A 25,921-nucleotide genomic window follows, 5' to 3' on the forward strand; every position below is an offset into this window, starting at 1 on the left:
GAAAGATCCTTTCCAATGACAAAAATTGGCAGTGTGTACACAGCTTTAGACTGGTTCTTACCTTTTTGCCATATTGTAGGACATTTTAGAGAGACAGTGCTTTCAGTAGAAAAGTTTACAAAAAGGAACGTAAAACTTTTCCCAACAATAAGCATATTTGACAGTACCTAAACATAAGACATAGAAATGAATGCATGAAAATAATCAGCTTTCACTTTATCTGCCTCTATGTCTGTAGTCTATACTACTAAATGAGTATGTAACCTGATCAAACTGCTATGAGCCCTTCTTTCTGAGTAAACCGAAAGTGACATTATTACAGAACAGTATATGTTTATCATTCAGGGAAAAGCAAGTAAGCAGAAATGTTCATACAAAACCTGTTTCTTAATGCTATCAAATGATTGAATATAAAAGATATGTTTATAAATATTTTCAACAGATAAAATGGAGGTGCAGTTGATCTCATTGATTGTATTCAAAATAAGGAACATATGTTCTTAACATCCAGCAATCATTCTCATTTTCTTGCAGTTCAGATCTGATTGGTGGCATGGTGGCAGTGGGTTTTGCTATTGTATAGTAAATTGTGGGTGCATAGAATGTACTAAGGTATCTCTATTAAACCATCATATGCTTTGTAGAAGTTACATCAAGTATTGAAAATGTCAGACAGTCTAAGAGCTACTTCACATTTACACTTCTGATCTAATTTCTGATGTGATAAATTAATCTGAACTGAAGTGACTCCAAAGGAAGTTTAGCAGATGACTAATTGAAAGAGACCTTTTTTTCAGTTTATGATCATTTGTGAATAGTTTGGATGTGTTGATAAATATCATTATTAGCAAATTGTAGCATGTGTTCAAATGATTCAGTACATACTATTGGTTTCCTGATTGTTTTCTATCCAGGATAAATGATTGGAAGGGCAGAATCTCCTACACATTTGTCCATTCTTTTGGGATTTCAAGTTGATTAATTACTGAGCACAAAATTGGCAGCAGATCTGATCGCATATTCTAGGCCTTGGAAGAAATATGTCCCCTCCTGTCCCTTCTCAGACTTATTAAGAAAAGGAAAGCAGTGTAGCTATGACATAAGCCTTAAGCTACATACACACTTCCAATTATTATCGTTGGAAAACGAACGACGAATGATCCTGCACGATATCTACGAACGATCGTATAGCACCGATCCTGCACATAGAGATAACGACACGATCGTTCGTAGATATTGTACACACAATAGATACGATCGTTTGAGCGATAGAGGAACTATGTGCACGACAGGAAAGTGAACGAACGTTCGTTCATTACGCATGCTCAGATCATGGACGATCAACGAACGACCGTACACACGAACGATGATCAACGATCGTCGTCCAATCCGATCCGCCGGTCCGGTCGTTCGTTTCCAACGACTTTCCTCGTTCGTCGGCGTCGTTGGTTACTTTTTTACGAACGATTTTTTGCCCAATCGATCGTTCGTCGTTCGTTTTGAACGATAAAAATTGGAAGTGTGTACGCACCTTTAGAATAGATACAGGCAAATTCTCATTCACATATGTAAATGAAAGCGTGATAGTTTATCTCTCCACTTTAGCTGCAAAATCATTTATAGCCCTGTAGATATAAATCTGAGTTCGCTAGTAGGTCAGAAGGATGTGTGATAGGATCCTGATGTCAGAGGTTTATTTAGACATGCTCTTTCTGATGTTTATGACTTTTGCCCATTTCCAGACTTTGTTGGAAATGAAAGAAACAAGAAGAACAAAGAAATTAAGCAAGTTTGAATCCCTTCGACTTGAAGTCATAGACTTTCTTGATAGTCTTGTAAGGTATGTGTCAGGACTTGTTTCCTTTTTTATTCTGTGATGTTATATCCTTCATTTCAGTTACCTGCATATCTGCATAAGGAATAATCCTCTGAATAATTTCTTTACACGCTGTTAATATTAAATGGCAAATAACTTATGGCTTTTAGTTGTTTTAGGTTGTGTATATGCTAAAGAAATTTTACAAGGACACAATTTTCCAGGAAACAAATTTACACAGAAGCACATTTAGGTGTTGCAATATCCAAAACAATTTCAAAGCATGTTAACATCTCCTAATATCCTTTGATTTATGTTTTAGTATATGGTAAAGGTAATAACCACAATGTATGTTACAACCTCTTCTGCTTTAACTAGTAATAGGTGTGACAAAGGATATATTAGTTTTAACATTTTATCAAGTAGGGGAAAGGCAAAATCGACTCTGATCACAAGCTTATATGGGGTGCTAAATCACAGAGGGGATAATAAAATTAGCACATTTCTTTTAAATAAGAAAAGTTCCCCACTTGTGATTGAGGTGGCAAATGTGAGACTATAAGCCCACAATAGTGTGTGTGTGACATAATTAATCCTTTTATAGAAACAACTCAGTTTCTCATTGTTGTGTAGCCAATATAATAAAGTGAAAAAGTTTGGCTTTAGAACTAAGATTTATCGTCCTACAATGGATATAAAAATTGTACACACCTATTAAAATGACAGGTTTTTGTGATTTGTAAAAAACGAAATCACAATAAATAATTTCAAAACTTTTCCCACCTTTAATGTGACCTGTAAAAAAATTAAAAAACTTACAATAAACAGGTTCACAACTAAATAAACAGGTGTGCACAACTCTAAACTAATTCTTTGTTGAAGCACTTTTTGGCATGGCACATATACTTGACACTATATGCCCACTCTTCCTTGCAAAAGAGCTCCAAATCTGTTGGATTGTGAAGGCATCTTTTGTGCACAGGTCTCCCCACATATTATCTATTGGGTTTAGGTCTGGGCTCGGGCTCAGCCATTCCAAAACTTTAATTGATTAAGCTATTCTTTTGTTGATTTGGATATTTGCTTTGGGTCATTGTCATGCTAATTGATGAATTTCCTCTTCATCTTCAGCTTTCTAGCAGACAGCTGATGGTTATGGGCCAAAAGTGACTGGTATTTGGAACTAATCATAATTCCCTCCATCTTTACTAAAGTCCCAATTCCCAATGAAGAAAAGGAACCCCAAAGCATGGTACTGCCATCACCATGCTTCACCGTAATGTGTGAATAATGATGTGAAGTGTTATTGCGCTAAATTTTAGATATGTGGCCAAAAAGTTCAACCTTGGTCTCGGACCCTAACACAATCAACTTTTGGAAAACTTGATTTTTTTTTGCAAATTTTACCCAAACCTGGGTGTTTCTCTTTGTAAGAAAAAATTTCCATCTTACAACCCTACTCAATAGTCCAGACATATGGAAAATATGGGAGATTGGAGTCACATGTAGTACACAACCAGTAGTTGCCAGAAATTTCTGCCATCCCCTCAGTATTACTGTAGGTTTCTCCACAGCCTCTCTAACCAGTTTTCATCTTATCGTTTTATCAATTTCAGAGAGACATCTAGATCTTTTCCTCTCTTTTTCGTCTTTGTTGTCCCAAGTTTTGTTCAATTTTTTATATCCGTCATAAACAGATGCGGTGGATTAGTTTTGGACCCACCTCCTGCCTGATACCTTTCAACAATGAGATCCCTTTGATGCTCTAAATCTTTTGTAAGCTCTAAATGAACAAGGCTTTTGTTGTAGCAGACAACTAGAGTAAATGTCAGGAAAATTGTACTAGTAAAGCTGAATTTTTTTGGGGGTTAATCAGAGTCTCTTTAATTGATGGCAGGGATTTCCCCAAGAACAGTGAATGCTGGGATTAAATCAAAAGGTGCTTCAAGTATTAGTTTAAGGATGCGCACAATTGTGCAACCAGCTTGTTGTACTTTTTTAGTGTTATAGGTCACATTAAAGGTGGGAAACATTTTAAAATGAATAATTGCATCACAAAAACCTGGCATTTTAACAGGGGTGCGTACACTTTTTGTTATTCATTGTATTCAACAGTTCATGTGTAAGTAGGCAAATGCTGCCTCTGATGCAAACTCTGATGCATAAAAGTCTTTATGCACAGGCCCCAAGGCATATATCAGAAGCCATCTGTGTAAGCAGTATACCTCTTGCCTCTGGCTGGTTCAACAGAAAAAGTTGGTGTGCCCTGGATTTCACTAATTGGCAAGAATAAGGCCAGCATGATTCTTATACTAGGGAAATGATTATCTTCCTAAAGCATATACCCAGGCAAGCCAACTTCTTCATTTAAATAGGTGGACACATGCTACCTTGTTCACTCAGTAGGCTATATTGTCACCTAAGTCATGCTTATCCCCTTAACTAAGAATAAGGCATTACTTTGCATCCTCTGCGGCATTGTTAGAATTGCCCAAAGACATGAGTTGGCAATCAGGCATGCAGATACACTATAATCACCAAATCATTGTTCCATGAACATGCACACTAGAATTTCCTGAGCATGTTTCTGGCTTCCAAGGAAAAGGGAGGGAAAGGGCCTACTAGAACATTTATTGTGTGATTACACACTATGTTATAACACATAAATGTTCAATTTGATGGGTGTTTACATTGATAAATATACACTGGTTTCATTTTGATGTATTTACTTCTGTTCCAGAGATTATTTGGCACCACCTGAAACACAGCCATTGTACGAAGTTGTATATTTTAGTGCTGCCAGCATCCTCCGCAAGCATCTTAATGCTGTACCTCGTATTGCCTTTCACACAGCTCTCAATAATCCTTCATCTTACCTGAAGGTAGAAAAGCTAAGTTGTGTTTTGTTTTTCCTTTAAACATGCCACAGCAAGTAAAGAGTTACAGTTTTTTATCCTGGTGGTAAATAATAAGTCACATGTGACATTTCCATTTTACTCTCCTTTCTGGTCAGTCTCTAGAAAATGAAGCAGGAGCCTTGACCAACGCAGCCCCAGATATTTGCATTGCATACAAGCTACATCTTGAATGTGGACGACTTATTAACCTCTATGATTGGTTGGAGGTAAGTGAGAATTGTGACACGTAAGTGGAATATATGTGGCCAATTTGTCTTCAGTTTGGAGCTCCAGTGTTATAAATATGTGAACTATTTCCAATTAAACTCACTTTTTAAGTTCCTTGAGAGAAGCAGTTGGCTCTGGAAAGAGTACAGTCACCTACCCAACTGAGAAGTGTGGCAAATTTATGTGTTTAAGAAGACAGGATGAGAAAAATTACACATCTTTAGATGGGTCAATGTGGGCACCTATGTGTACTTACCTGTCTACTTGGGTTTCCACTTTTAATTGTTCTTTGTTATAGTGTAGTTGAATACATCATGTAATAAACCGTTTTCATGTCATTTTTTTTTCTTTCATGTCTCCTTAGGCGTTTGCTACAGTTGTCAACACTAATGATGACAGTGACTTGGATTCCCTAGAGCCAGTGGATGAAATGACTCAGTATCCTTTTATTTGTCTGTGTAAGGTAAATAGAATGTGGAAGCAGCAGCTGAACATGTAGAAATGCTGCACGTGCAGTGACTTGTCCTCGGCTCAAAATTTTGATGCGTTTCTTTCGGCTCATTAATAACACGAACATGTTCAGTCTTTAAATCCTCTTTTCCCAGATCGGCTGTCACATCTAATAAATCAAGAGTAGTCTTGGCTGAACAAGCAAAGTATATTGTATTTCAAAGTGGCAGAGCTGTGGAGGATATTAAAAGAGACGCGACAAAGATCTAGGCAAAGTCCAATACAAGTGTATTTATAGGAGCCAAAATATACTGTGGATAGCCAGTGTATCATTCCTAAGGATCTTAAATGGTGGCTCATTAAATCGAGAATGTTCATCCATCATATGTGTGTTTCATGTAAATTCTCCAATTTGCTTGTATAATGTGTGGGATGCAATCAGTTTTTATAAAAAAAAGTACCTAATATTATTATTAATATTATCAAACAGTATAGCGCCAACATATTACACGGCACTGTACATGAAATAGGGGTAGCAAGTGACAGACAGATACAAACAATGACATAGGAGGAGGAAAGGACCCTGTCTAGATAAGCTTGCAGATCCTCTGTTATCTCAAGTGATACCACAAAGCATAGGATACTAAAAAATTGAAATATGCAGGTTTTAATAATGTAGATATAAGACTTTCTTTCTCCAAATCTTAATCATAGGTATGTGTTCATACAGGCTATAGGTGAAAGTTAGGCCAGGCTATGGACATTTAAGTAGTTCAATATTCTGAACAAGCTTCCTAGTTGCAGAAGCATTGAAATGGTTCAAGTCATTTGATGAGTAGCCCACTACACCCTGTGTCCCCCTCCCTGCAGTGACCTGCTTCCTCATCTGTAATGCAACCACAGAGAAGGGAAAATGACCTGAGCTGATGAGAGAAGGACACCACTTCAGTACTTCTGCTGTGAATTTTAGGACTGCATTGACACTACTGATTGTTAGTAATATGTCAATACTTTCATGACCATAATCTGGACATATGTTAACATTCTGTGCAATGAATACTACTGAAATACAAAGTGTTCCATATAAGATTTCAGCTTCCAAGCTTTTCTAATGGTTAACTGCACATTATTGACCTAGCTAAAAAAAGTTTTCTAGTAGGAAAGGGACACTTGGAACTGTTTGGGGGAAGATATAGGAGCCTGTCTGAGGGTAGCTTTAGCAGTCTTAGGGGTGTCCATAAGAACCCTGAAACCTGGGATTATAATATCAACTTCAGCTAGGAAGTCTGCGTCTTGCCCTGCCCGAACTCCCTTTACCCCACCTTACTATTGGTCTCTGTGGTCAGTACTAACAGATGACATGTTGATGACAATGGTGCTATATTTATGAAATAGTGATATGTTTAGGTCTACATTATAATTACAGTTCCATTTTGCTTCTGGTTATCCTCCTCCTTGAATATCTGTCTTGGGCTACAGAGAGATAAGCTAGGAGCCTAGCCCTAGCCCACCGTTGGGAATTGCATTGTGTGTCTTGTGTGAAGACCACCCACCCATTCAGATAAAGGTGAGATGCAATGGGTCGCTTTGAAAATGAAGGGCAATGGAACATGCTCACGGTTGTATGGTAATGTATGTATTATCTCTCTGCACGGGATTAGTCCAAATGGGCCTGCAGTGTTGTGTGTGTGTGTGTGTTACAAATGCAAAAAAAAAAAAAAACAATTTTCCTTAACTTAGTTTTCCAGCGCTCGTTTCATCAGAGCAGTCTCCGAGTTGGAGCTTCTTGGTTTTGTAAAACCTTCAAAGCAGAAGACTGACCATGTGGCACGTCTGACATGGGGCGGATGTTAGCCCAAAACCGTTGTATTATTCAAAACTTTGTTCAAAGACTTTCACTATTTTGTAAAATTAGATTATTGTTTTATCATTCCATATTTCAAATAAAAGGTGTTGACACTGCATAGTGCTAAGGTGAGCATTTTGTTTTTAATAATATACAACTTTTTTAATGTTTTGTTCATCTTTTCCTGCAGTGCAGTCACTTCCTATTAACAAGCATGTCCTCCAGTGATAGCTGTATTGCATTTCTCTGTGTGGGTTGCCTCGTGGTGACAACAATGGATCATGCCTGTGTAATACATGCTGAAATGTTTTCTTGTACTCGTAAGAAATTCTGACAGGTTATTGATGAAATAATTAATGCTTGATTGGGAAAGTAATAAGCAGGATGTCTGAGTCTGTGGAAAAATAGCCTGGGAATAGTGCAAATAGTGCTGAGAGTTGAAGGTAAAAGGACTAAGCGGTCCTTTTACCGCTTAGCAGATCTAGTCAGGTTCATTGAACTGTGTGAAATTGCCCCGCCCTGTAACATGAAAAGCCAAAAAAGCTTTTTATAGCAGCTTGCAGTACACTGATACTGTGGCTGCTGTGAACCCCTCATCCCTTTACAGATAGTGCTTATCCAAGAGGCCCTGATTAGTTCTTGTAAGCCTGTTGGCCACAGTTTAAAGGCAATGCAGCGCAATATGATTAAACATTAAATATAAATTCACCACTAGAGAAGTTACAGATTGGTGCCTGAAGCCCTGCAAGTATCATAGAGTGCCCCAATAAAAGGCAAACAGGAAGAGGGTGTCCACCAATAATCAGAATGGGGAATACTTCTTCTCCTGATGTCAGACATGTTGCCAGTATTTGCCAGTATTACAGAACAGCCTCAAAAGAAGCCATAGCTGGTATCCCTATAAGACTCCAACCCCATGTGACTCGCACTGTTAGTTGAAATCAGACTAGTTTGCCCCTAAGCAGGTACTACATTAGACTGTCCAAGTATTCACCGGCATGTGAGCACTACAAGTCTCCAGCAGCGCAGTCCTGCAGTTTCCCATTGCATAGAGTGAGAAGTTCAAATAACAGCATTTGGGAAAAGTCACAAAATTCCACTTGAGGACTAGCAAAAACAGTGCCCTTAGACGGTGTAGGAGAAAACTTCCTGGGACATTTAGATTATTAATCAAATGGCATCAATTTCCAGTGTTTTAATGCCCAATACACCATCCAAGTTAATAACAATCTTGGTGATCAGTCAGTGCTGTGAATATTCATAATTCGGGGTCTGGTATGATACATGCAGAGTAGGAAAGCATACAATGTGTATCCAAAACTGATCCCTGTATTAGTAGTTACATTGACTTTAGAAATATGGAGGTTCACTTAACAGAAGAGTAGAACACCCACTGCAATGAAAACATGCACTGCAAAGAAAAACTGAGTCTAGTGTACAAACAAAAGTTGGGGTGCTGAGTAAAATTTAAATAAAAACAGAATCCAAGGATTTGCACATCTTTGAGCCCTTTTTTTTTTTAAACGGTACACGTTCAAAATATCAAACGTTGAAGCTTTCAAAGTTTATGAAAGCTATTGGCTCACTTGTATTTTGATGTCAAGATATTGTCTGGTTGGTAGCAAAAGTAGCTCCAGAACCTGCATATATTATTCAGCATTATTGGTGCCTTTCCAAATTTTTTTTTTTTTTTTTTTTTTTTAGTATTGCACAAATCATCTTTTGTTGCTCCTGTTGCCACTTTTCATTTCAATCTATTTAATTTTCAAATATACATACAAAAAAACAAAAACAAAACAGAAGTCAGTGATTAATAGATTCATTAGGGGAGAAATAACATAGGAGTGGGTGAGGCAAAAAAATGTATAATGTAAGCATAATATCATGGCCACTGCCCAAAATATAAGGCATATGTACCAAACAGAATAACTACCCTTTGTAGTACAAAAATGCTCGAGGGGGTCATTCACTATAACAAGGAGTTTCCTAATTTAGGAAAGTATTGTGAAAGTAGGGAGTCTCAATTTAACAACAGGTCAGTCTTGATTAGGCCTAGCCCTTCCGATCACAGTAAATCGTGTGTGTACCTTTCCAACACAGTGACCAATAGGATTAAGTAGGTTTCTGATGTTCTGAGTCTATAAACTAGTTATAAATTTAAAAATTAGTATCTCAAAATGTTTGGACAGCTGAGCGCTCCTATCAGATATGGAAGACAGTTGGGAAAGCCCTCCCTAGATCTGAGTTGGGAAAGAAGGTCAGAACCAGAAGTTGATTATTCTAAAGGATGCCCCAGGTTGACTGTTGGTGGATGCATTCCAGGATTAAAAAAAGTTAGCTGGGGGAAAACATGGGTTATCAAAAATGAGGGTCATGGGACCAGGTTTCAATGACAATCTCCTTGACAGAAAGTGGAAAAAAATATTTTTAAGAATACTGTTCAAAATATTGGCAGTGTGGAGTACATTCAGTACTCCAGTTATTAGTCTGTGAAAAGACAGGTGCAAGTTAGGGCCTTTATTTAAGGAAGAAGGCAGCAAATGTTGTACATGCTGGTTATAGTTCATTTCTGGTCGTTCCAGACATATTATTGCTAATATTCTCAACACAAATGTGATGTCAGGTAACCCCACAGCCCCTTGGGGTTTTGGTCTGGTAAGAGGTTGGTATGAAATACAGGAATGTCCCACCTTCCAAAGAAATCTGAAGACTAGCTTGTGGAAAAAAGCCAGGAGGGGGGGAAGTCAACTGGGACTGTCTGGAAGATACAAGAGTTTTAGGAGAATGTCAGTTTTAAGGAAATTTATCCTTGCAATCCAGAAGAGAGGTAATATATAATTTTGGAGATCCGAATGAATTTTTTTGTTTTTAAACATTGGGGGATAGCCAAATTTTATTTTATTTTATGTTATGTTTTTAACCGTATTGCTGGCATCAATTTCAAAGCAAGCCCATTATTGTTCATAACACTGGGGAACGCATTTTTTTTTAGTTAAATCATTCACTTTTACTAGGTGGTGAATCCAGAAATGAGCCCTGTTTTTTGCTATCACATCCAGTTTTTATGATACACAGTACCCTCCAGTTTTGATAATGAAATATTATCTTGAATGTACTGTTTATTTAAATTTATTTTGTTCATACAAAGGATTTATTGTTACTCAACATTTTTTTACAGTAAAAGATTCGAAAATTATTAGGGTAAGCAGTTAAGGTAAAAATTTACACCTATAGCTTTTCCTGGAGTGTTCAGTGTTAGGACAATCCCGCTGGATACTCCAACAATAGTCAGCCATCATATGTACATCCCATCTACCCTGATACTGTCCTTCCATGACCTTCAAATCTTGGTGGAATCGTTCACTTTGCTCATCAATGACTGCACCAAGGTTTTCCAGGAAGTTAGAAAGATGGCTATGCAGAAAATGCACCTTGATCCTCATATTGCAACCAAGAATTTTGTAGCTCTCCAAGAGTTTCTGGATAATTTCTGTGTAATAATTTGCTTGTGTGTTTCCAAGAAAGTTCTTGACAATGGCTTTGAATGATAACCAATCATTCTTTTTGACTTCTGACATTGTCCTGATGTTCATCTTTGATGAGCTGCCGAATCTGTAGACCATCAAACACACACACGCCTTTATTTTTTTAAATGACAGGCTAGGAAATGCCAAAATGAGATACCTAAAACAGTCTCCTTCAGTTGGCAAAGCTTTAACGAACTGCTTCATCAGACCCAGTTTCATGTGCATAGGCTGGAATATAATATTCTTTCTATCAACAAGTGGCTCATGTAGAATGTTTGGATCACCTGGTTTTAGGGCAGATCTTGGAGGCCAATTCCTTTCCACCCAATGCCTCTCACGAGCTCTGCTGTCCCACGTGCACAGATACAGGGATACTTGGTGTATCCACGTTGCTGACCAAGAAGGAAGGATACCATTTTATGGTCAACACAGATGACCCAATTGTGTTGGTGATATTGCAACAACTCAATGACTAGGGAAGAGGGAGCAAATTTATTAAATAATGTAGGCTAGAACAGCCTTTGTAAATTCGTCCGGCAAGACCAATCAGAGCTGTCAGCTCCGCTCCTGATTGCTCTTGCAGCCCTTTACTAGTTGTATGTGTTCTTGGATGGAGTTTCTCCGCTCCTGATTGCTGTTGCAGTCCTGTACTATGTGTTTCTGGATAGAGTTTCTCTATCCAGGAACGCAGTGTGAGTCTTATGGCTAGCTGCTCATAAATGAATGCAGCATAAATGAATGAATCAGAGGATTTTTCCCTCGGCCCCATTCATGAAAGCCGCATGACTCACTCTGAGAGGAGGAGTCTTCCTCAGCCAACCAGAGAGCACTAGAGGTATTAAATGGTGGGGCTTGGAATTGGTAGAACTGTTGTGTACTGTCAAATTACCAAGGAACAAATGTTTTCTGCTCCCTGAGCACAGGAGAACGGCTGACATTGTAATATAAGTATCTCTTACACACTTTCTAACACAGTAATATTATACATTTGTTACATTTTTCTTTAATCCACTGCAAGAAAAATGTAACAAATGTATCATATTATTACTGTGCTGGAAAGTGTGTTAGATACTTATATTATGTCAGCAGGTTCTACTGTGCTCAGCAAGCAGAAAACAGTTCCTTGGTTTGAAAACAGCACACAACAGTTCTACCATTTTTTTTTTAGGGTACTAGAGGTTAAATGGGGAGAAGTCCCTACATTCAAAACCTCTAGTGCTCGCTGATTGGCTGAGGAAGGCTTTATTTAAAAAATTAATAAATGAAATTATATTTCATTTTTTTGAATTATTTAGATTTAATATAATTTATGATTTTGGTTTCAAACTTTATCATACCCAGGATTTATTCCTAAGAATTACAGGTCTAAAACATTAAACAACAAATTTCCACTCAAAACAATGTACCGGCTTTTGACATAAAAATACTGACATAAATAAACCGCCAGGGGGGTAATACATTGGTGCAGGGTTAAAGTTTTCAGTCTACAAGAAAAGACCATGCAATTATCCTTTTGCCCCTTCTCCCCTCCACAGGTACTACTGTTCCATAGCTTTCTATGGGGCTGTAATGCAGATGCCAAGACAGTGGAGACTTGCAGTTTCAAGTTGTGTTTAGGGCACGTGTACTTCTTTGGGGGCACATAAAAAGGATAAATGCACTTTGTTTTAAAAGAATACTTCCTAAATTTGGTTTTCAAAAGAAAATATATTAAACTTGCAATTAAAACATTTGAAAGAAAAAAAAAATCATTTTGTTTTCTTTTTTTTTTTATTTTTTTCCAACTAAATTCCAGTACTACAAGGCAGTTAAACAATGATAGACGGGAAAAATTGCATTAAACATTTGTTAAAGAATGATAGAATAAATAAAAACTAACAAAACAAGTCATAATTCCATCTTTACCAATTTCCCAAAAAAAGTCCTTTAAAATAGACATGCCCTTTTTTATAATGTCTTCTCTTGGTCAAATATGTTGAATGTAACTTGGAAATTGTCCTATGAATGAATCCACCATACTGGTGATGGAAACTGCTTTGTAGTGCACTGTTAAAACCTTCTTGAAAATCCATCCAAAAGGAAAAAAAAAAAAAGTTGCTATTTTCACATATTTACACAACTAGCATAGGGCACGTTCTTGAACACCAGCTTTAAACCATTTTGTTTAAAAAACATTAACAAAAGAAGCCAGATTTTAATGATACAGCAAATGAGGCCACTGGTATAATAATACAGGTAGCTTAGATCCACATCCAGGTGGCACTGACATCAGGGAACACTCCAAAACCAGTTGCTGCATAAGAGTGGTTGCCACTGACAAAAGCTCGAAATAAGCTGTGTTCACAGGGGAGGGGATTATGGCATTGCCGCAGTTCTTAACTAGGACATCTCGCAGCAATAAAAGGAGCACAGCCAAGGAAGGCATGGAACAATTCAAGAGACATCTGTGGGAAAGAAAGAAAAATGTTAAAAAAAAAAAAAACACATTCATAAGTCACCTATTACAAAACATTCATGCCCTACTGGGTACTGTAATGTAATAAAGGATTTTGAACTATAAAACAGCAAAATATTTTAAACACTGTGCTTCATATTACAAGTGTACAATAATTAAACAGAACCTTCTCTGCAGGAATGTAATGACTTCATTGGTATTCCAAACTTATCTAATATTGATCTCAGAGAATTGTGTACTCTGTACTTTTACCAGACATTAAACAGACCAGGATTCACAATCTGTCTGCTGTTTGTTAACCATACAATGAGAACAGAGAAATCCTTCCCTGTAGCAATCAATACATCACTATTTTGATGTCTGCATCTGCCAAGTGGTAACCCAGGAGTATGGAGACCAAGCGATTAACAGTTCCAAGAATGTAACTGTGGTTGGATAAAGAATGGCTGACAGCCATAAAAAAAAAAGGTCTGCAGATTCCCTCTGATACAGTTTAATATATCAACTGAGATTTAGTAACAGCCAGCGCTTTATGTGCAGAATAATAAGTTACAAACAGTAACAAAGAACTGGCCAAATGGGTTTTCAATATAAAAAAAAAACAAAAAAAAACAAGTGTAGAATTTAGCAAAGACCTCATGACATGAAGAATCTCACAAGTGACAGCGTCCCAATTTCAAAATTTAGCATGAAGTTAACATGAATATTTCAATCTTCTTTATTTTTAAAGAGTTTTTCCCACTGTCTAATGATAAAAAAGGCTCATGAGGGGCTGGTATGATTAATACAGTCTAATAGTTTTTAAATGGCTTTGGCAGGGTCTGACAACATTAGGGCATCTCCCTTCCATACCCAATCCTACCAGGAAAGTCAGAACTCAGCCGTTATACAACTTCCTTGTCCACAATTCCATTACAGTTCCTAGCAAAGTTAAACAGACAACAAACACATCAACATGGAGACATCAGGAGATAAGTCTGGGATCTCCAGGCATAAAAAAAAAAATTAATGGCTGAAAATTTGTAGTTCTGGAATAGGAAAAAAAAAAAAAAAAAAGCCTGGCATTGCAACCAATGAATTAGGACCACCACATTTTGAATAATCTCTGGGATTAATCGATTGGAACCGAAGTTTACTGTGAAATGTGCAAACAATTATCACAAAGCAGAGCTGCATTACTATAACATTTTACCATAAATTTTAAAGACACACTTACAGCTAGCAGGCTGTTCTCCATATCGTCGCATAATCTGATCATGTGTGAACTTCACAAAAGCATCATATTGCTCTATGAAAAATAAAAAGATCATTGAAGGTAGGAAATTTGTCATTAAGATACATTTAAATTAAGTACTTATCACCATGCTATAATAACCATTATTTACACCAAGTAAACCAATCTAATTGTAATATTGTGCAGCTCCGAGAAAACTTGCCCAAATCTAAGATGGTAATCACTTCAGTCAATTAGGGGGAAGGGGGGTAAATCTTGCAAACTGGACATTGTAAAATATTAGGCAGGGTGCCTGTTGAGATTATTTTAAGTATAAAAACTAAAAGTAAAGCTAAACTGCAGGTACCAAATTGTACAGATTTGTAACTCAATTTTAAATTCCACATCTCAAATGTCAACAAGATGTAGGCCCCTAATGCCAAGAACCCGTTTCATCAATACTAGGCCCTAGTATGGCCACCGATACAGAGCTGAGAAGTAGTACCAACTAAAAAAGTCAGTGTATGGAAATTTTACAAAATATGGGGGGGGGGGGCCTCTTTAACCCCCCTGGCGGTATTCCTGACTGTGGCTTGGGGTAAAATTCTTTACAGAAAGTGGTAACCCCAAGCCACACTTGGTGGCCACAGGGTGGAATTGGGGGCTTACCTGGTCCTTGCAGGCCTGCGGCGTCCTCCAGCCATGGCAGCCTGGCATCTGTGTTCACTTGATACCCATCCGGCATCAGCATCCCGTAGGGGACCACCGGCATCCCTTAGCCTCGCATCCCGGTGTGTGAGCATTGGATACGCGAGTCTAGGGGATGCAGATGCCGGCCGGGCATGTGGCGTGTGCGGGCACCGTAGGAAATTTAAAAGTGAGATTTTACTTTCTATCCTAAAGACACCATCACATTAAAATAAGCAATCTACACTTCAGGTGAAACAATATGACATGTGGTCATAAAGCATGCAAGTTTCACATTTAGAGACTCCACAAACCATTTCTCAGCCTAGCAGACTTGTGGCACCATACGAGGATTATTAAGGTATAGGAAGGAAGTTTGTACATGTCATCAGAAAATGAAAACACCCACATGTCCATAACTTATAATAAATAGATCTTCCACATGTTAAGAGATTATACATACCTGCCAGTTTCGTGGTCAATATTTCTTCATATTCTTCACGAACTTTATCTTCCCTTTCTTTAAGAAGACGTTCACAGATCATTCCGACTTGTCTCAGAGTGAACAAAGGCTGCTCTTTACGTAACTGTGATGGTGATGTGGATGTTCCTACAAGACAGTAATACTGCAAGTATGAACGACTATTTCTGCAACCAATACAGTCAAATCACAACTGGCACCAAACCTATCATGTTTCCTGACTAGTAGCATAAATAAAACTATTCTAGCCAAAAAAAACTCTGCAGGCTAGCAGTGGTAAAATAAAATTGCAAAGTAATTTCAACCAAATACACATAGAAATGTAATCAGCTCTAAAAGAAGTTTTCCCTGACCATGACAAAAAAAATATGAAGCTTAAACATGACAAATATATCTGGGGGAGAAGGCGGCGTTACGAACATACCGCTGCTTTATATTGGGACCTATTTTCAGAAAAGATACTGGAATACACTAAAGAGGATCAGAACCATCTGTGGGACACACAATAAAATCAAGGATTATCTGAGCAGAGTATTTCTGAACCATCAGTATTAAGAAATTCTTTATTCACCAAACCCAACGCACATACAATATTCATTGTAATAATATTAAATAATATATAATGTACAATGAAAATAAACAGTAGCCAGTAATATGTCAATTCTTCAGTGAACTATCAATAACTGAAGTCAATGAACTGAAGTGTGTCACATACGCACAATATTCACCAAGAAATCTGTGTGTTAAGACTGTTACGTGGCCAGGCTTGGTAGGTCTTTAGATATGCTTCTGATGCAGGTTAAATATTTTTGCATCTAATCTAACCTGGCCACATGTGGGACAATCTTAATATGAAGATAGAAAAAGCAATATAGAAGCACTGGCGGGAAGAGATCCCTAGTAATGTAACTGTGATAACAGACTGTGGTTGCATTCGTCTTCCTGACAGGTGCTGCCACATAGAGAACAATCTCATCATTCATTTATGTCGAGCTGTCACCAGGAACACCAATACAAAAAGGCATACGACATGTTCGCTCACCGGGTAAGGTAGGCCCAGAAGGCAGGAAAGTGTGAGGTTGGCCTTCACTGGAACAGCAGGGTTCTGTTTGCTGAAAGCTGCTTTCCAAATGTCTTCTCTTCTGCATGCGTTTATATTCTTGTTTGATGTTGTAAAGAATTTGTTCTGTAAATAGGACACACAAGTCAATTAAACAGCAACTCACCAAAGCTGTGTTTCATTTCATTTTTTTTATGAAATCAGGAAGATAAAAATAATCTCCAAAACAAGTCAGGAAGCCACAGAAAATAAAACCTTCACTCTCCAAAAAAACTAGAGTTTCAGTCACCACACAAAGTCTAGCTATAATAAACACTAAAATATGCAGTGTTCTCACCATAAAGTTTAAGCTGGGTAGGTAGAAGCTATAAGATAGGTGGTGGCCCCTGTATTGTGAATTTTTAGTAATCACCCAAAAACACCCCGGGTGGTTACTGAGTTGAGTGGTGCACCGGGCTAAGAGGGGCTAGGGGGGATCACATATATAAACCTCAAAACAAATTGTTATATATTTCAGGTTATCAAATCATAAATGTGGTCGCTGGATTCCTTTTTTGTCTTTTAACTTAGTGATCCTGCCACCGCCCCCAATTCTCGGCTGCCTAGGTGGTCGAGAATGAATGGGAGCGCAAAGCCTCCTAGGATACCTACATCAGGCATCCCGGGAGGCTCTTAGGCGCTCCTTCTACACATGCCAGAGAAATCTCACACATGCGCAGTGAGATCAGCATTTTTTTTTTCACCCTACGTCACCCAATCTCGCGCCTGCGTCGGGTGACGTAGGATGAAGAACCAGGAAGAGAAGACAAAGAAGGTGGCGCCGGCTCCAGGACGTATGTCGGGACAACGCGGGACCAGATGCCCGACACCCCCAGAGTGATCAGTTTGTCCTGCGGGATTGAAGGCAAGTGTGTTTTTGAGTATAGTTCCTCTTTAAATATATGTAGAAAGAGAGGATATTACAAGGACACAGAGACAAGATAAACAGGTATTTTTCTATACAAATGTATCCAAGGACTGACACTGCACTCTGTCATCATTGTACTGTTATGGAGGTACATTATAAAAGATATGTCAGCATTCAGACAACAGCCAATACCACTTGTAATAAATGTATTATCCACAGCTTTTAATGAAATCTGTTTACCTTCTTAGCAGTGTCACTACAGACCTTTCCTAGGCTCAAACCCGCCATTGTGTTAATCCCTGGGCTGGACCCAGTTTAGTGACAGTGTGTCGCCTACATACAGTGACACGCAGCAAGTATTAGTAACCGGCAGGTTACAGCACAGGTTAGAAGTACATTACTGTACCCATATATTTTTGAAATAAAGGGTAAGGGGTTAGAACCTTTGTCAGGTTTTTTATTGTTCTTTTTGGAGAGTTATTCTTGTTCTGGTGATATCTCTGGAACACTATCAGGGAAAAGTCTCCAAGGGGCTACAAAGTGTAGTAGAAATGGAAGTCAACATCCTTCCCAGTTCTATCCAAATCCCTTTAATTCCATTTAGCATTTCATACTAGTCTGATCTGGCAATTCCAGTAAACTTGTCCTTTTATTTTGTGTACTTTTCTACCTTCTGACTGACATTACACAGGAAGAACTGGTAATCTGGGTTCCATTGGTATTGCTGCTGCTCTCTGCAGATAAAGCGGTTATCAGGGTCATCTGCTAAGCACATGAGACCTACAGGCAGCCTCACCTTGTAAACAACAATATCATTATTTTAATAAACTTTGCAGTTCTATACAGCTACTTTGAAACCTTTAGTTCAGTCTTTGTGGGAGTACTTGAAGTTACCTGAACTCAGCAAGTTTTTAACAAAGTTTCCAGAAAGCCTGTTGAAGCCCAGTGACACCCTACACAGTCGTTGACGTTTCCAGACAAATCGGGTTCCCTAGTTATGGACAGAGTGATGAATTTTTAGTACGTCTGTCTTTTTATAGCTGTCAGTGTCCTCACTAGCTGTCCAGATCATTGCCACCAAGCCAGAAAGTAATGGAAATCCAACATTTTACAGCTGACACAGTTCTATACTTCCTGCACCAAATATGAAGACCTTGAACATGTCCCTCTATGTTACAAAATACTCCATTACAGGTTCATTGTTTACGTGTCATCAATACATAGCCATTATTTATCTAATTACAGCTCTGAGTGGAGAATGTATGCATATATGTTTGTGTGCGTGATGTGTGTGTGTGTGTGTGTGTGATGTATGCGTGCATTCCCCCACCTTCTGGATTGTAAGCTCTTCGGGGCAGGGACCTCTCTCATCCTGTGTCTGTATTTATCTGTCATTTGCAACCCTTATTTAATGTACAGCGCTGCGTAATATGTTGGCACCATATACATCTTGTTTAATAATAATAGTAATAATAATAATAATGTATGATGTATGTCTTGTACTAAAGTGTTTTCAGACAGGGCCTTTAAGTAGCCTAAAAAGAAAATCAATAGTGGCCACATCAGAGTTGGGGAAGCCATGGTATTGTAGACCGTCAACAAAAACCTAAAGACCCCCCCCCTCTCATCCACCCATGTTGGGTATTTGATCCTGGTCTGCTCAGGCATTGCATCCTGTGATGAAGGGGAGGAGGTCACAAGCTGCACCATACCTGCAATCATCAAATATTTCCTCAGGCTCTGACAAACAACTGGGGAACATGGTAAAGCCATTGGGGGTTGGGGAGGTTGTGGTTTCATATAATCTTTTATTTTCTCTGCCTCCTCTGCATTCATCTTGCTGTGAAATTTTGTAGGAGTAATCAAGCACAGCCAAGTTTCTAGATGAAAGTAATTTCCCCCACAGACAGACCATCCGCCTTATACAAATGCTTGGTAATGGAGTGGTCAGGTATGTGCAACTAATAAAGTGACTCAGGGTGGCAGATCCTTCTAACAAAGGAAAGCCCTTAGCATATTTAACATGCTTGCTCTAATTGCTGCTGAATACATTGACATAGCCCTGTAATAAATGGCAGCCATCACCATGTAGATCCGGGTACTTGAAATGAAAATATCCTGAACCTCAAACGATTACTTAGTGCCATGAGGAACAAAAGCCATTAGATTTTCCATTTACTGAATGGCTGATTGCATTCCTTCCATCCCACAGAGTGAGGAGGTGATTATTATACAAAGTAGTTGTGGCAATCTGCACATACAATGACAAGTATACTCATCACAAACCTGAGCAATGTATATATAACACAAGCAGAACACAATGACTGTCGGGGGATTGCAAACATTTATAAGAATTTCATGCGGAAGGTATGGGGGGGGTCACCTGAGCACACAATGCCATCTGTGACCTGCCCATTGCCATCCGCACCAGCCTAGTGCCACCGCCGGTGTTTATATTGGACTGAGCCTGTACCAGGTTTACTTGTATATTGGACACCTATTAGATGGACACCTTGTGTCTTATACAAACGTCACAATCCACCCTACAAGCTATAAAGCAATCACACCATTCCCTTATGTTCATCTAATGACAAGAGTTGTGTGGATATGTAGAGCTTGTTACATTTCCGGTCAGCCTGCAGCCACAAAACATTAGCTGCGCCTGTGCTGGGCCTGATAAGGCTACACAACCACATCAATAGGGACACCCAATCCCAGCTGCTTCGCCCAGGGTGACAACGCTCCTCCTCAATACAATAAACACTAAGACAGTGTTGTCACCCTATGGAGGAAGCTACTACGAAGGCTATTGGTGGCAGGATCAAAGCAAAGTTAAAAAGGATGGGCTGACAAGGATTACACCATACACATTGACAATTCTGGGCACCTCTAGTGATCTGAAGGCCTGGCACAGTAGCCATTACAGGGTGGCGTCTGCCCATGTCAGAGATATATATAGAAGATGATGGGAGCTGGGCAGAGGCTGGGGAGAATCATTCAGGGAGGTCCCAGGGGGTGGAAGATAATCACCCCAATCACAGAGCATTATATGCTATTATGTACCAACCACACCGCATAGACATTACCCCCTCCCCCATAGACAAGCCCCGCCAATGGCCTACTATGGCCTCTTACCTGCAGTGAGCCGGGAGGACACCTCGCCGAAGGGGGACGGCTCCATGCGGAGGTATTTCTGTGGGGAAGAGCCGGAGGGGGAGAGGGGGGCACATCTCCTTCTCTTCGGGGAGGCGGCCGGGCTGTGGAGAGGGTCGAAGTCGATAGTCCTTTTGAGTGTGGCTCCGCAGGCCATGTCCTAGGCACTGACCCGACCTCAGGGACAATACTGACACACCAACACCTCTCACAGGGCTTCACAGAGCCGCTCCTCTCCCAGCAACCCTGGCCTCCTCCTCCGGGGTAATAATGCACCGGAGCCCCTACACACCGTGGAAGTGTCGCCGAGACTCTGGGGTCCTGTAGCGGCTAGGATGGCTTTGGATACTCGTAGAAGCTCGCTACACTCCGCTACCGCTAACCAAGCGTCCCTCTGCTCGCAATATGGCGTTAATAACAACGCCACTGATTCATTCTCGCGCAGATAGGCGAAGGCCAAACCAGGTGGCTGCTGGGAAATGTAGTCCGCACCGCCCCTAGGCCAGTTCACTAACACCGCCAACGTACTACAGGACCGTCATGCCGTGCGCGGAGGATGATACTTCCTTGTTTGAATTTAAATCCCCACTAGTTGTTTTTAGGGGCAGGGGCTATGTGTGGCTGCTTATCATGTCTGCAGCTGGGTTATTTAGCTTTATTTCACAATAAACTATTTTATTGTGCACCTTTATTTTCTATATAGACAAAACAGCATTTCTCCACCTTTTTAACATGGGGTAACCCATTAGCAGGTCTTTAGAGAACCCCTGCTATAATTACAATATCCACAACTCACTGTGGGGTGCTCAGTGTGAAGAATGATTTTTACATTGCTGGCTATTGGGAAGAATGTCACACAGAAAAAACTAAAATATCAGGCACGTTGTCTTGATGTCACCTTTGACTCTGCCCTCTCATTTACCCCCCATATTCAGAACATTTCCAGGTCCAGTCACTTTCACCTGAGAAACAACTCCAAAATCCACCCCTACCTGTCCCCTGAGACCACCAAACTCCTTGTATACGCTCTTATCATCTCTCGTCTGGACTACTGTAACCTCCTCCTCTCTGGTATGCCACTTACCCGACTCTCTCCTCTACAATCTATTATGAATGCTGCAGCCAGACTCATCCATCCTTCCCTCCGCTCCTCTTCCACTGCATCTCTTTGTAGTTCTCTACACTGGCTTCCATTTCACCTTAGAATCAAATTCAAGCTCCTGTGCTTTGCCTTCAAATCCCTCCACAGTTATTGTCCCACTTACATTTCTGACCTGGTAAAAAAAGTACTCCCCCAGGGACTCTCTCCGCTTCTCCGATGATCTACTACTGTCTTCCTCACTCATAACCTCATCACACACACGTCTCCAATACTTTTCTGGAGCTGCCCCAACTACTTTCTACTCATTTAAAAGAGCACCCAAAACCCATTTTTCAAACTTGCCTACCCATCTTCTGTCTTTTGAAACCCCCACTAATTCCCACCATTCCATATCTCCCATCCTACTGTATGTTACTTCCCCTACCTCTTAAATTGCAAGCTCTTCAGGACATGCTCCTCTCTTTGTGTGTCACTGTCTCTCTCTGTCATTTGCAACCCCTATTTAATGTACAGGGCTGCTTAATATTTTGGCGCAGTGTAAATTCTGTTTATTATCAATATTAATAGTAATAATAATAACAATAATCATTGGTATTAGGTATACAGGCCCGAAAGGCACAAACTGGCTCAAGGAATCCCTAGCAATCACTGGAGGAACTCTGGTTGAGAAGCATTGTTATAACATTTCATTGTTTCAGCTCATCATACCTAGCAGTAGTTAGTCACATACCAGCTGACTTGTTCTTGTAGGGTTCAAGACATTTCTAAGTTGCTTTATCAGTTCAACAAGTGTAGGAAAATACCCCAGTGACTGTTTAGTGTAGGTATTTACCTCCGATATGTTTACATGGATTGTTGTTCTATCTAATATTACTTTATATTCATTGTTTATTGTACTTTGCTCCTTACTATTCCCCTGGTCTTGTAACCTAAGAGAAAATCCTTGTCCCTAACTTTTTATCCCCTTGTGCACATCTCTCAAAATATTCAATAAAAATAATTGAAAAGGAACTGTAGGAAATACCCCATCACTTACACAGCACAAACACCCTAATCCCATCACCATAGGAAGTCATACTGCAGATGTTGATTGTCCAATATCAGGAGGTGTGAATTAAGGATTGTCCCAGGAATTGGTGCCAGGAAGTCTATATAGATGTTAAACCTTCAAACTTCATAGCTGAAGGTGTGAAAAGTTGTCAAACCACTGTGGTAGCAGTGAACAGAGAACAGATAGAGTCAGGAGATGATTGTTTAAATTTGATGTAGATGAACTCTTTCACACCTCCTACAAATCAAGTGTCCTTTATGTCTAAAGCTGCGTACACACTTCCAATTTTTGTCGTTGGAAAGGATCTTTCACGATCCTTTCCAACGACAAGGGAGTGCACGATACATGAACGGTGCTGTACATACAGCACCGTTCATGCTCTATGGAGAGGGGAGGGGGAGAGCGACGGAGCGGCACCCTGCTGCGCGCTCTCCCCTTCCCTTTCATTAGGATCGGCTGTCGTCCATCGTCCGTGGATCCGGCAGGTCGGTCGTCCGGACGATGGACGACACCAACTATACACACGGCAGATTTTCGCCCGATAATTGGCCGATGCCGATTATCGGGCGATAAAAATCTGACGTGTGTACGTAGCTTAAAGCTACATACACACGGGCAATAATTGTCTTTGGAAAGGATCTTTCACAATCCTTTCCAATGACTAAGGACTGCACAATGCATGAACGAGTGCTGTACATACAGCACCGTTCTGCTCTATGGAGAGGGGAGAGCGATGGAGCAGCACCCCGCTGTGCGCTCTCCCCCTTCACATCCATTAGGATTGTTAGTCGTCCATCGTCCGGGGATCCACCAGGATGGTCGTTTGGAGGATGGACGATGGGTGCTGTACACACACCAGATTCTCGTCCGATATCGGCCCTGAGCCGATTATCAGACGAGAACCTTTGGACATGTGTACCCAGCCTAAGATATTTTGTATTCCAAAAGTGTCTGTATTTAGCAGAATCTATGAATCCAGGATCCTTATATCCTGAATCATTATTGTAACACATTGGAAACTGAATACAGTTGAAATAAAATAAGCATTTGTTATACTGTGCATGTAAAGAGCATTGCTTTACTTATGCAATTCAGTGTGATGAATTTGTACAAAATGCCTGCAGGCCACCAATCAGCACTCTTTGTGCATCATTATCAAAGTCTCACTGCCCGTCCTCACAATTCTTGTAAATGTGTGTCCTACAACATTATGGAAATCAATTTTACAAATGTTTAAATGATCTTTTCTCTGTTTTCCCCTCTCATTCCCTTCTACCTTTCTATAACATCATAAATAAACTGTCTGTTTTATTACCTATAAGAAACTATAACAAAATATTAAACAATCTCATAAATACCATAGAATTCCTAATCCTAGATGTAACAGTCGATTGACATGGTAGGATTGCACTTCATCCTCAAGTTATATTGATGGAAATAAATATATGAAAGTATTTAACGCTTGCATATACAGAAAACCAATATATTATTAATATTTATAACCAGTTATATACTGTGGATTCGAAAAGGAATCTAACTCTTTATTAACAATAAACTGAGCTGGTCAGAACTACTTCCTGAAGAAGTATAGTACACTTTTTCACAGACCTTAGGCTTAGTCTACATGGACATTTTCTCCAGAGTTTAACCTGAGGCTTTAAAAGCCCATGTTTGAAATTCCCATGCATTCCAAAGAGCTCATCTACACTAGGATGTTTCCTTGAGGCACGCTTATGAGCGTTATATATAACGCTGCTTGCAACGTTTAAAAAATAAAACGTAGTGTTAACGCTGGAAAGCGCCCCAAAATGTGAGTAAACACGGGTAAACCCTTTTATTGATTTCAATTGGATGTCTCCCTGCGATTATAAGCACTTGAAACGTAAATGCGTTAAAAACACGGGGAAATGCGGCATAGACGTAATAAAAGTGCATAAAGGGTGGGTCTAAAAGGACATTTTAAAAAACACATGTAAACGTTCCTATTGCGTCTATATGTGTTTTTAAACACTTTTTTTTAGTATTTTAAAGCATGCCTTTAAAACAGTGAAAAACAGTTGAAAAACGTTTTTTAACGCATTTTCCAGCATTTTTAACCCGTTTATGTTTTTAGTGCTTAAAAACACGGGAAAACGTCCCATTGAAGTCAATAGAAACATTTACCCACTTTTTCCCGCGTTTTTGGACGTTTTCCAGCTTTACCTAGCATTTTAATTTTTTTAACATTTCAAGCAATGCATAAGATAAAGCTCATAAACATTCCTCAAGAAAATGTCCTGGTGTAGATTAGCCTATTGGAATGCATGGGGATTTCAAACATGGGCTGTAAAAGCCTCAGGTTAATTGCTGTGGAAAACATCCGTGTAGACTAAGCCTAAATGCAGTAGGAACGTTTACATGCGTTTTTAAAAACGTCCATGTAGGTAGACCCAGCTTTGCTGTCAAGAAGCATTTCAATATGTGGAGGTTTAACCTGTTTTACTCCAGATGTAAAGCGTGCTCCCTTTTCATTTGCAATAACCTTAAACAGAATAATATTTCAGCAACTTTTCATTATGAAGCACTGATATATTCATAAATTGTGATCATATCCCCTAAATGCCTATTCTTAAGAGATAAAAGATTTAGTTCAGCCAATCTTCTTCATAGCTGAAATGCATCTTAATAGTTTAGTTGCCCTTCCTTGCACTTTCTCCAATTCCAGAATATCCATCACTGCAGCCGATTCCTCTTTTATTACAAGAAAGGATTTAGCTTACTTTTACTAGTTTATAATCCACCAGTTTTATTTCTCCTAAATGTATGAAGCATGCATGTTGTCAGGCTCCCATCATCATCATCTCCTTCTAATTGAGCTTCTCTGTGCAATTCAAGCTGGTGTCAACTGCAAACACACAGACTGGATTTACTAAGCCCATTGACATTTTCTTACACTTACCCATCTGTGGGGTACAATGTCTACTCTATTTACTAGTTTTAGTCTAAAAACTCTTCCTTGTTTTCTTTCAATAAACCCTCAACCATTTTCCTACCTTAGAGGTTTACATT

General features: G+C 39.4%; 2 protein-coding genes across 2 annotated transcripts in view; one reads left to right on the plus strand and one right to left on the minus strand.

Annotated features, from left to right (window-relative positions):
• The window catches only part of ORC3 (origin recognition complex subunit 3), a gene marked incomplete in the record, with an annotated part of 38,558 nt that extends 31,205 nt beyond the window's left edge, over window positions 1–7,353 (plus strand). Inside the window, 5 exon segments of the mRNA XM_072408621.1 lie at window positions 1,743–1,840; window positions 4,557–4,698; window positions 4,830–4,940; window positions 5,306–5,379; window positions 7,140–7,353. Coding sequence (XP_072264722.1) covers window positions 1,743–1,840; window positions 4,557–4,698; window positions 4,830–4,940; window positions 5,306–5,379; window positions 7,140–7,245 — 531 coding nt within the window.
• Window positions 7,354–12,515: 5,162 nt separating this feature from the next.
• AKIRIN2 (akirin 2) lies at window positions 12,516–21,173 on the minus strand. Its single transcript, XM_072408623.1, has 5 exons — window positions 20,703–21,173; window positions 16,643–16,786; window positions 15,583–15,729; window positions 14,436–14,507; window positions 12,516–13,208 (listed from the first exon to the last, which is right to left on the minus strand). The coding sequence occupies exons 1-5, from the start codon at window positions 20,875–20,877 to the stop codon at window positions 13,198–13,200; spliced, it is 549 nt and encodes a 182-aa protein (XP_072264724.1). The 5' UTR covers window positions 20,878–21,173; the 3' UTR covers window positions 12,516–13,197.
• Between the last annotated feature and the right edge of the window lie 4,748 nt (window positions 21,174–25,921).

This window comes from Pyxicephalus adspersus, chromosome 4 (genome assembly GCF_032062135.1).
Source record: "Pyxicephalus adspersus chromosome 4, UCB_Pads_2.0, whole genome shotgun sequence".
Taxonomy (NCBI): domain Eukaryota; kingdom Metazoa; phylum Chordata; class Amphibia; order Anura; family Pyxicephalidae; genus Pyxicephalus; species Pyxicephalus adspersus.

Excerpts from the sequence above, each read along its gene's own strand:
- AKIRIN2 (XM_072408623.1), bottom strand. The coding sequence starts at position 20,877 with ATGGCCTGCGGAGCCACACTCAAAAGGACTATCGACTTCGACCCTCTC. Across the intron at positions 15,730-16,642 it reads TTCTGGGCCTACCTTACCCG|GAACATCCACATCACCATCA; the intron begins GTGAGCGAACAT and ends ACTGTCTTGTAG. Across the intron at positions 14,508-15,582 it reads ATTGACCACGAAACTGGCAG|AGCAATATGATGCTTTTGTG; the intron begins GTATGTATAATC and ends TATTTTTCATAG.